The sequence below is a fragment of the Notothenia coriiceps genome, unplaced genomic scaffold, assembly GCF_000735185.1.
Source record: "Notothenia coriiceps isolate Sejong01 unplaced genomic scaffold, NC01 NC01_scaffold00034472, whole genome shotgun sequence".
NCBI lineage: Eukaryota > Metazoa > Chordata > Actinopteri > Perciformes > Nototheniidae > Notothenia > Notothenia coriiceps.
Window position 1 is genome coordinate 92,994 of NW_011367173.1, and position 12,234 is coordinate 105,227.

The window sequence follows — 12,234 nt, forward strand, 5'->3', positions numbered from 1 at the left end:
GGGGGACTATGCTGTTAACACCGGGCTCTGATTAGCTACTGTGTGTACATGTGGGCTGTCCCAAGTGTTTGAGTCAGATATCTGGATGGATTAGAGTGTAAATGTGTAACAGCTTACTTGCCAGCTCAAATACTCATATTTCATAATTCCATAGGCAAACGCAGAAACAGGTTGCACTGGAATCTTCATGAACTGTGGAGACCTCAGAAGCGATGTGATTTTGCTTTGCTTTCTCAAACAAGGCGGTTCAATCATTTTACAGATCTGTGTTTATTTGTATTTCTCTCTTTTTTGCCTTTTTCAGTGCTACTTGACAATGACAGTTTTTGCTAAAGAAGGAGATTGTTAGATGTTGAGAACTAGGGCATGATATGAAGCAAAGATTTTGCTCGGAATTGAACTGGAGATCTTGTGGTCAGATGGTATGTGCCCTTCCGGAGCGGGATATTTAAAGTGGAAAAATAAACTTAGCAGACCTCACTATGGGACAAACACTACGCAAAAAGTAATGTTATCTAAAATAAAAACTTCTAAACATGATCAGTATTGAAGGTATACATTGCACAAGGATTCAAAAATAATTCACATAAGTCTGATTAACTTAAAATGGACCTGTTGTGTACTCACTGTAGAGTAAATGGAGGAAGTGCTGGAGACCAGAGACAGGGATGATCCATGAACTATAGAGACAAAAACCACAAGCAAAAGTGGGGATTAGAAAGTACATCCATACACACAACAGCACCATGATTATCATCAACCCCCCCGACACAAACCACCCACTCCGCTCCAATCCTTCCCAGCCAACACATATCCTCTCAGTGTTCCCACTTCCCGCCTCCTTTCTGAACGTAATGACTGCAGCTCTGCGCTCATAAAGATAAAAGCCCCACACGTTACAGTCGGACTGTGGCACAGCTAACGACAGCCTGAGCATTACTCTGTTAATGACTCATTCACTAATCACACATCAGAGGCCGGGACACAACGCAGCACTGTTTCCTGCCTGGGAGCAGATCAGAAAGGATCAGCAGCGGCGTGATGTCATCAACCACACAGAGAGTCCGGGCTGATCCCAGCCGATGTATTCATTCATTCACCTCACAGGGGGGGCACACATTGGTTTGCACACTTTTATCAGAACGTTGGTCTAGACAGCAAGGTGTGCTGGGAGCCACATGAAAAGGAGAATATTTATTTAGGTTCACTTCTGTCTGGTTTGAACTTTACTCAACGATTGTTTGAGACTTTTGAAAGAAAATAAAGGAAAGGTATTCTGATAATGGATGAATGTTTCTTCTTATTTAATTGTTTTCCAATGGCATTTCCTTGGCCATGTTTCTATGACATGAGGATAGCTGCTCTTCTATGTTATATATGAAAGTAAACTGAATGTTATTGGGTTTTAGATTGTTGGTCAAATACATGTCAAGAGGTTTTTGTCAACAAAAGGATCCTAAAGATTTCAGAAAATAATATGCTGTTTTTTTAAAGTGACTCACATTTCTTCCTGGGTAGTTTGGACAATACTCATTATAGTATTGTATTGCAAAATGTTTTTCTGGGATCTTGTGAGATGTTATCATCAAACTGGTACAAACACGTTTGCCAGTCATGTTTTCATCAAACATGCTTTGGTGCTTTTTGGAATTATAGGGTAATTTGTTTTGTTGGATTATTTGTGGAAATGTCCTAGTTTTGGGTTTCTTGCTTTTTTCTGACAAACATTTGATCTCTAAATTGTTCTGATTTCCAGGTTGTGCTGTTTGACATTTTATTGTTGGTACATGTTTACTTGTTGAGTTAGTTTTGAGAATCTGTGCTTTTTTCACTTTACACTGCGAAAGGGACGCTAGGGAGTATAAAAGTCAACATGAGAATTGTACATAATTGATTTGCTGAAAGGAATTATTGAAAAAAAAAATATATAGATTTGGTTTTCATCTGCGATTATGTAAATATTACTATTTGTTGCACACAAATGTTCCACAGTAAGGAAATAGGAACATAAAGTTATAGCTAAATACAAACACCATACCTCTCAGTTTGATTATCTATCTCTATGGGATAAGAACATCTCCTGTAAATATTGTAAAACATGGTTTCTAAAGACTAAAGGGGAAGGTGAGCATATATAAAGGGGAGTGGGTTAGGGTGCGGGCGGAGGGATGAAGTGACAGGCCTGACAAAGTGTTGGTGGATGATGTGACTTCTGTCCTGTCAATCTAACAACGGTTGTGTAACTCTACCTCTTAGAAACATACACATATACACACAAACTGCAGACCAACACACATTAAACAAAGAGAGAAAGTTGTGTTGTGTGTCATCACATCTCTCTCACTGTGATCCCTGTAATTATCTCCTCCTCTGAAAGGGAACACAGAGTCACGGAGCTGGAAAAAGAGTTAGATATGCTTGTAGGGGGCGCAGTAATAATACGTCTGCGTGTCTGTGTTATTGTGCATGTACACATTAGGTGTTGCTACCTGTGCTTTTATCTAAGCTTCACAATATCAGGTGAGGCTCAGGCGTGTCTTTTAAAGATGAGTACAATAGATGAGTGACAGCCCATATACATGATTACACAAAACAGTGACCCTCCATACACGTAATGCTTTATTTAAAGGAACATCTAGACATACAAACTCAATTGTGTTTCCAACAGTGAGGAATCATTTATGTTGAATGTCTTTCTTGGTTATAACTAAACTTGTTGTCAACCACAGTTTATGCAGAGAATATAGAAACATTTAAATATTATTCTGGGAGCTTTTAAGTTGGTCCCTGGATTTACCATGTTCTTAAAAAACATGCAAACAGCTGATCTCCTGAGGCACATTTATAAAACCAGTTTCGGTGTCACAGGATTTGCTCTTCAACTCTTTGACCGTCTGTAATGTTGCTCTTCCCTCAGTTTTTATTCATATCCCTTAAATCTGCAGGACACGATACGTCTTCGGATCTTTATACTGTTAGTCTCTGTATGTTTAACTGCACTTATGTATTAACTACATTTCCCAAAAATAATCTATTGACAACCTTGAAAGAAAGTACACTTTTTTGATTGACCTGTTTATCACACAGTTGTGTTATCATGATTTTTTTCCCAATAATTGTAAAGAAAGTCTTGTAATAATAATAATAATGGGTTTAATTTATAACGCACTTCATATCTGAGTTCAGATCCTGAAGTGCAAAATGACTTGGTGTTAATTGTATACATTGTCATTTATTGTGGATATTGCATTTTATTTAAATACAAGTCTTGCAACTTCAGCTGTTTAACATTATTTAGGGTGTCAGGCTGTATTCTTCTATTGAGAATATGTTGTTGTAAACAATAATACAACTTACCCCCCACCCACCTAATCATAGTGTGCAACAGTGCTGTGTTTCTATAGGCCTGAGGATTGAGCAGACGGCAGCGGAGCACCCTCTCCTGAGCGAGGAGTCTGCCTGCTTGTGGGAAAACCACGGCAGGGTACTTTTCGCAATAACCAAGCTTACTAAAACAAAGCAGCAGCAAAGCTGATTATGGATTTCTAAAGGGACTAGGAGCGGTTGTAATCCGTCCTAATGTTCTCCAAACAAATGGAATAAGTATTATTTTGGCACAGGGATGTGGAATAAAGCAGGGGAGGCTTCAGAGTCATAGAGAGACAGGGGTATGCAGGTATTGGTAAATAATTACACTGTAATCACGATTTACATCAAGAATCTGAGGGCCAGGCCCAGGACTCAGAGTCCTTATATTCATCCATCCTTTGCTTGTCTCCTCTTACCTTCCTCAAAGCCGTCCCTGAAGGAGCCCGATCTGCTCATGGTGCGCGTCTTCTCGTCAAGAGACATGCACGAGTTCCTCAGGCGGTTATCGCTGCTGGGGTCAAAGGAGACTTCATGATTGGTCAGGCTGTTGTTGCGCAGACTGGCGAGGTTGATCTGAGCTGCTGAGGTGGGGCTGGATGCTGTGAGAATTAAATGTGAAATTATTTACATGTTTATTTTTTCAATATTTTACACATTTTACTTGTTGATTATTCTATAAAATGTCAGAAAACTGTGAAAAACGGAATTTCCAATATTCCAAGGTAACACCTTGGAAACTCCTGATTTTGTCTGACCAAAGCCAAAAGATATTCAGTTTAGGGCAGTATGAAACAGAAGAAAACAAAAAACCTCACATTTAAAGATGCTAAATCAAGAGAATGTTTGCTTTATTAATGTTTTATGTCATTAATCGATCAATTTTCTGTGGATCTACTGATAATATTCCATATAATGATAAGCCAAGCCGTAAAAAAATGCCACCTGCTAATTATCAACCTCTTGATGGCAATGCAGTTTGAATAAACACTGAGTTTAGAAATTGTTTCCAAGCTTTACATTTTCTCTGCTAACGGAGAAGAAATTATCTGTGTGTGATCGAAGTGAAAACACAAGGAGTGCTGGGTTTGGATGGAGTGTGTGTGGCGTACCGAGCTGTCCGAAGTTGAAGCGAGTGCCGGAGGGGGAGGTGAGGCTGGAGCTGGGGGAGAACGGGGAGTTGCCGACTGATTCCTGCAGCCCGCTGGTGGAGTGGGAGCGCAGCCAATCACGGGCCTCCTCGTGGCTTCGCAGCTGCGTGGATGGGCCATACCTACAGGAAGTTAAAGACAAGGTTGAAGTGGAAGCGAGGACACAACACAGAACAAGTGCAGGGTGGATCTTTGCGTTCTGACAGGACAAGATGATTCAGATTTGTCAGTCTTTTTGCAATCAGTGAGGTGGATTTTCTTCTCTTAAATAGACTGATTAGTAGCCGGGATCTAACATGATGAATCAGGACACCGAAACAAGGAATTACAACAGTGGGAACATTGATTGATTCTCATTTGTGAGCAACACAAACTGGGGAAAAAAGCAGAAAGGAAGCCAAAGAAATATTTGAGCCACCAAATCAGGCCCGCTACAACACAACACAGTGACAGCTCTGTACCACCACAAAGTGACATGCCTCGTCACAGAAGCACAACACAACAACACATGTGCCAAGTGCCAAACAAAAACATCAAAAGCATTTTTTTAAAGCATGAGCACAATCCCAGAAGAGTGAATGTATACACAGAAAAATACAATCTTAAGACAGAAGACAATTTGGTGAACCAGTGTGTGACATCACAACATTTCCAGCGGGAAGTGAGGTCAGTACCTGAGTCCTTTCTTAGGCAGAGTGTTTCTACCACAGTGTGTCCCGCTGTGGGAGAGAAACACTTCAGAGGAGGAATGCAAAGGAGACAAGGAAACATGTGGATGTATCTCTCAATAACTAACTCAAGTAATATATTTTCGGAAATCTTTCTTATCCACATTAGTACATCCCAACATGTACAGTGCAAACAAATTTCAACCTTGCCAATTCTTGAAATAAAGCATACTAAGGAAGATGGATAAACTGACATAAAGAGAAGTTAGCACAGACAATTCTGAAACAGTTACATTTGGATTTTTAAAAAATATTTTTATATGCTTTTTCTAAAAATAAGACATTCCTTAAGACTGAGATTTTTGCCGTGTAAAATCAATAATAAACATCCTATTCTCATGCTATTGGTTAAAACTGCTCATACAAACGCTACCACAAGGTGGCAGTATGTGAACACGGAGCACTAAACAAAAACAGCGAAGCTGCCAGCATCCACACAAACAACCTCACATTTAATGTGTCATTAATCCCCATTCATACAGGAGCTAGAGGTCCTAAAAATAACCACAAACTACCACACAGAGCATAAAAGAAAGAATACACATAAAACACAAGCAGCTACCACACACAGCGTCTCTCTGAGCTTCTGTGGGATGCTCTCTGTGTGGCAGCAGGTGGTGGTTTAGTAGGAACCTCCACAGCTGTCTCACCAGAAGCCTAACACTGCACACAGGTACATTTACCTGTCCTGCCTCCGAGGGAGCGTGTTTCGGCTGAATAAAGGGCTAGCAGACGGGGAGGACAGGGGACTGATGGAAGACAGGGAGGAAAACGCACAACAGACACAGAGAAAGAGAGTTTTAGAGAATAAAGTAGATGCAGAATTTCTTCAGAACAGAAGTCAACTGCGAGACTCTTCACCAATGAAGCTAATAAGAAAACTCAGAGAGCAGGGTGAAGCCATAGCCTCAAAGCTTAAACTGCAGATGCTATTAACTTTCCTCTGAGGGCATTCCTGTCACATTACACAGGCAACCTGTCAGGATGGAATCTGCTACAATGACCATAATTACTGTGTAATCGTCTGAGGACGCCACGGGATTTTGTTTCTCAGCTCGAGCGCGGACAGAACGGCTAACAAGAAGAGACACCTCGCCACGACGGATGCTTTGTTCATCATCTCCATTCTGGATTCTTTAAAAGGGACTTCATGTCTGAACTGGGCAGGATTTTAACATGGTCACCGACTATAGACTTGTTTAGATCCTTCAGTGACAGTATTAATTTAAAAAAGTCCTTTACAAGTAAAGGTTGTGCATTCAATAAGTATGAAAAGTGAAATAACTCATTATGCAGATTGACCATTTTCATAGCGTTACATTATACATAGAGTAAATATTTGTACTGGATTATCATTTGTACAGATGCATCCAACATGATAGCTGATGACCAACTATTTCTTTTTTAAATAAAGTATTACATATTAAAAACAGTTTAGCAGGATTGAAAACCATTTTTTTATCCTGCGAGTTCAATTAAGCCATGAACTCTGAAATGCAATGAAATACGAGAAACACTATTTAACCTTTGAGAAAGAAATTAAGCATTCAATGTTTTACATTATTTAAAGTTGAACGCAAGAAAAGGCAGCTTTGCTCAGTTAAACAAACCAACATGATTTACTGTCACAATCTTACTGGGTCTGGCTAACTTATAGTGGCTAATGTTGCTAAGAGAGTGTATGTAGGACATTTTGAAACAACCTCAAATGTGGTATTTGACAAAAACAAGATGTTACACTGAAGATCAGATGAAAGAGTTTACATTTGATGTTGTTTCCAGGAAAAGGAAAACAAGGAAAGAAAAGAATAACCCCAAAATGCCCCTTTCTTGTATCCTCACCTCTCAGACATGGCGGTCTTGACGCTGCTGGTGCGGCCCAGCGCGGACAGCGTGTCCTCCCTGTGGGTCCCGTGGCTGGCGCTGCCCAGGCTCATGTCGATAGACTCGCTGCTGGTGTGCATGCTGCTGACGGAGGGGTATCCCATGCTGCTGGCCCCCCCGTGTCCCCCCAGCGTGCTCTCCCTGCTCTGGGCGGAGGAGCTGCTGAAGGTGGTGCCCCACGTTAGGCTGTTTGAGGGGCCGGTGGAGGAGTAAACTGAGCCAGGGCTGGAGGCCTGTGGAGAGGCAGAATGGATGTTAAAGTGTTTAGAAATCAGTGGCCTTCTGTGTATTATAGTGTTGTAAAAATGTGTCAATAATATCTATAATAATGTTCTCCGGTAAGTTTTTATTGGATGGCCTATTTAGTACTTAAACTTTTGAACCTATACTGTTTGTAAAAACATAACTAGTACTTAAAAGGTTGTGAGTCATTTAATGACTGAGACATGATCTGATACATTTCTGAATCATGTGAGAAGGTGATGGTGACTTCATGACTGAGCATGCTTATATTTTGCTGCTCTGCTGCAATATGTAGCTTTCAGTCATTGAAGCAAGTACCTACACACATTAGTGGTGGAGGAATTCAGTTGGTTTTTGCTATTGGTCAGGTGAAAACTAAATCACCTCTAAGCTCAAAGGTATAGTCATGTGGTCTAATCATAAAAACACACATAACTTTCCAGTTTGACAGTTTGCTCATAAACCGTATAGCTAACTTGGGACATTAGCTCTTAAAACACATACTGTAACTTGTGTGATATATAATACCTGCCAAAGTTAGCGACTATTAGGCACAGTGGTTCTTCGAGCTAAATGCTAACATTAAAAGCTATCATTCAGCTGTTTAGCAGGTTATGTTTACCATGTTTATGATATTAGCTAAGTGTGTTATTTAGCTAATTATCACTCAACACAAAGTATTTAAGTTTGGTTTAAGTTTAAAGTCATACAGTCGGAAGAAAAGCATTAAAGGAAGTAGAAATTAGCTTAAAGTTAATACAACTTTAATGCAGAGCAGGTACTGAAATATATCTTAGGTACTCTAACTGTCCTGCTGTCTTTTTAGAGCTTTTTTGGTTGAAACAGCAGAGGCACCAAACAGGGATTAGTGAGGGGAGCAACAAAAGTAAAGCTGTGAGGCGACAGCTAAACGATGAGCTGAAACTAACTGTTAACTCTCTATCCAGCCTGAACGGGGGATGCATATTCAGTATCTTTATGTTTGAAATAATTGACTATAACAAGTTTAAAGAATGAATCAAGTCATTACAAACCTTCACGAGAACGATATGATATATTTACAAACTTTCATGGCAATGCCTCCAATAGCTGTTGAGATATTGCAGTCCTGAAAAAGTGGTGGACCACTAGCATGGCTACAAATTACTCAAAAGCAGCTCTAAAATAAACTAAAAAGAAAAAGGGCTTTCCCTCTGCTTATGGTTAGTAATGGATGGGGGGCAGTTGGAAAATCTGTATACGCCTGAAAATAGCAGCGTCACTAATGAATAAGTAGCTGGCCCTGTGACTCAGTGTTAGAGATAAACAAGGCTACTTCAGTTGTTTTAAAAGGAGCCATACTTGGCTTAAAAGACTTATAAAACTTGAATTGAAAGTACACCTTTATACCTTTTCCATATTGTGCAATCTGAAGCTTTAATAGCACAGCCAGTAATCCTCCAGAGCTCATGGATGATTTTCTTATTTAGACTCTCACGATTCACAGAGTGAGTTGACAGACAGAACGGTATTTGTTGATATGTTCTCACTCACCTGCTCGCTGCCCAGCGTCCCCATCCCTATCCCATGCAGTCTGCCTCCAAACATGGGGCTGCTGGTCTCGCTGTCCACACCTCCCAGCCCTCCGTCGGGGGACTCCAGCACTGTGCCCACGTGGTTCATGGTGGCGTGGGGGTTGGAGATAACAGTGGAGTTCTTCATGTTTTCAGTCGTGGTGACCGGAGACTTGTTGCTGGGCTTCGCACCAAACAATCTGTGGAAAATAAGGGAGCGTTAGAAAACTACTAAAAGAACAGAAATAAGGCAAATGATCTCATTTCCTAATCAAATTATCAATTACTTGAGGAATTTTTATAGAGAACGATGCTTTCAGTGACCTTAAAAAATATGAACTTATGAAGTAAGTTGTTTAACTAGTTTCTCCATCTATGTCTCACATAGCATTCTGTACATGATAACAACTTTTAACACTTAATTATTATTCATTGCTTTTAAATAACTAAGTTTGCAGGTATTGAAGTAGCTTGAAGCCTTTATCCTGTGTACATGTTATTTTAAAACTGATGCTGCTGCAAGTAGAAAGGTCATGGGGTAATACAAATCATCAGGATTTGTCCTCCAGGGGATTATGAATATTAACAGCAAATTAAACAACACATTTAACATAATTATTCATGGCTGTTCTGGATCAAAGAAGCAGGCTGGTTGATTTCCATCCTTAAGGACCTGAAGCTCACAGGACAAAAACACATGTCACACACACACACACACACAACTCTCTCCTGGTTCTCCGCTAATCCTGGGTTAGAGTTAAATGGCAGGCTGCGATGACTGGAGCCGCGGTGGGCGATAATGTCAGCACACAGCCTCTTTGAAAAGTTATCACTCCCTCACATTAATGAGGGCAGAGCGCTGAGGTAAGACTCAGCTCCCATTACCCAGCACCACACCCTCCCTTCTCCACCCTCCCCCCTGCACCACCAAGGCTGAGGCTTGGCAGCAGATCAGCACAGCTCAAAGCCTTTCACAATGGCCTGATTTTACCTCGATGAGCCTGTGTGTGTGTGTTTGTGTGTGTGTGAAACAGGCCCACACGTGTAATTCTTACTCACCCCTGTTTATCATCTACTGTGACTGCATTATTACTTATTTTATTGGTCTTCTCTTTGTGTGTTTGAGCGTGTGCTGTATGAAGGTGCATTCAAGCTGATACAAGAGAATAACCCACTCATTATGGCTCATCAGTCAGTCGTCATTATGTCTGCGGGGTCACTGACAATACCAATGATGTTCTGTTATGCTCACCTGCGCAGTGTAGGTGAGGAAACCTGCTGTCTTCCTGTCAGAGGAACAGTCGCTGCTCCTCCACTCTGCATCACGACTCCGCTCCTCAGGTTGTCAATCTCCGACACGCCCTTCTCCCGGTCCGTCTGATTGGCCAGCAGGCCTCCTGTGCCGTTGGCCTTTGTCAGGCCCATTGAGTTTTTCCCATGAGTCGTAACTGACAGCACGGCGGCCTCAATGCTGCTGGTGGAGGAGCGGTTTCCGTTGCGCGCTGTGGCTCCAGAGCGGCTGGGTCTCGGCAGGCTGCGGTACTGAAGTGTAGAGCGGGCACTCATGGGGAGGAAACCGTCGTCGTGGTGACCCAACACAGACCCGCCATCGTGCCCACCGACCTTCAACCCTCCTGCGAGTGAGCGTGCTCCAGATTTGGGCATCTTCCCAAGGGTAGCCGAGCCACTTGTGATGGTGGCGCCGCTGGCAGTAACGATGGTTACCATCCCGTGGCCCTGCTTCTTGAAGCCGAAGGTGCTGGTAGGGGTGCGCGAGGTGTGGGCATGCGTGTGGGAGTGGGGGTCTGAAACAGTGTGTGTGAGGGCGTTTGACGTGGACGTGCGGCTAGTGGGGATGGATTGTTTCTTTGCCTCGTCGCCGCTGCTGCGCCCTGCGTCTGAGGGCGAGCGGTGTAGGCCATTGGGACGAGGAGAGAGGCGACCCTTTTCTGACACCTTCACGTCATCTGTCTTTGCTACAGGACAAACAGAACGAGACATTAGAGGGGCGTGTGGGTGCTACTTCTTGATTTCACACCCACTCTGAGACAACTCTAAGACACCTAAAGTAAATTGAAAGTTTAAATGGTTTTACTCTATTCTATAATTTATTCATTTCTATTGATATATACTATAATGGATGTCTGTGTTACCTGAACTGTGGGTCTTGAGGCCACCCGAGCTTGTGGAGCCTGTGCTACAGTTGCTTTTAGTCCGGGGGGACGTCACCCCCACCTGAGTGCTCATGCCTCTCCTCCAGGAGCCTGTGTGGGACACAGAGGGGGTCTTCCTCCCCGAGCTGCCCTTGTCCGACTCGTCTGAGATGTCGGAGGGGTTCCGGCGGCTCCACTTGGAGCCCGGCTCCATCCTGACCCCGCTGTCCGACCCGCCGTCTGGCCTCTTCACCTCGTCTCCTGACCAGGCCGGGTGCACCGCTGTGGAGGCAGAGTGCTTCTCTGCATCTGTCACCGGCTGGGAACACACACACACGTCAGATTTATTACTGCTGAAGAAAGCGTCTTTTATGAAACACTGCCAAATGCCTCTAAAAAGCACTCCATTTTATGACCACAGCCATCATGCTGTGTAATCCTGCCAGCATCCACACCACCATCACCTGAGCAGTTAGTCAGGAAGCTGTTTGACCGCAGCACGGCCCGGGCACAGTTGTCCACTTTACTTTGAAATGTTACTATTATTCTTGAACTAAGAGCCATGGCTTTAGTCCTTCAGAAGAGGTTTGAAGTCATAAAACAAGACAAGAAAGTGCAAGTCTTTCAGGTCTTTCAATGGCTAGTGTAAGTGAGATGATATTTGATACTTTCTTTTAAAATTCAGGGTTATCTTTAGTGTTTTTTAAGGTGGACCAAATCCTTCAAAGTAACAGACTAATAAAGCAGCTTGTTTTGTGCCATCTTACATTTGTTGTACCTTGATCAGAGACTTAACCTGCTAAAGAGGCTTTATTATTGTTACTTTAAGGTCTCGAGTCTCACAGTAGAGACTTCCACTTGAGTCTATTTCTCAAAGTCTCATCTAATAAATCTGATTTACAATGTCCAATCATTACCCAGAATATCACAATTTAATTTGTTTAAAATCTAAAACATACTGAAGGCTAGATAGTGCTGAACTAGAATTTTATATTAGCCAGCTCCCCATCGCCTTTATTTCGCTAACAGTAATTTACAGCTGTTGAAAGGAAGATGGCCGTTTTTAAGTCTATTCTGCACTCGCCAAGGCAACATTACAAAAATGCAATTCGCTGCTTCGCTCACAGAATTTGAAACAGACTTAATGAACCTGCAC

The 12,234-nt window shown here is 42.2% G+C and overlaps 1 protein-coding gene across 1 annotated transcript in view; it reads right to left on the reverse strand.

Moving 5' to 3' along the window:
- Nucleotides 1-12,234, reverse strand: part of nav2a (neuron navigator 2a) — a 60,607-nt gene that overhangs the window by 12,627 nt on the left and 35,746 nt on the right. Inside the window, exons 11-18 of the mRNA XM_010790620.1 lie at nucleotides 11,079-11,397; nucleotides 10,178-10,901; nucleotides 8,906-9,125; nucleotides 7,088-7,362; nucleotides 5,929-5,994; nucleotides 4,479-4,639; nucleotides 3,786-3,968; nucleotides 628-680 (exon numbers count right to left, since the gene is read on the reverse strand). Coding sequence (XP_010788922.1) covers nucleotides 628-680; nucleotides 3,786-3,968; nucleotides 4,479-4,639; nucleotides 5,929-5,994; nucleotides 7,088-7,362; nucleotides 8,906-9,125; nucleotides 10,178-10,901; nucleotides 11,079-11,397 — 2,001 coding nt within the window. The remainder of the gene's footprint in view (nucleotides 1-627; nucleotides 681-3,785; nucleotides 3,969-4,478; nucleotides 4,640-5,928; nucleotides 5,995-7,087; nucleotides 7,363-8,905; nucleotides 9,126-10,177; nucleotides 10,902-11,078; nucleotides 11,398-12,234) is intronic.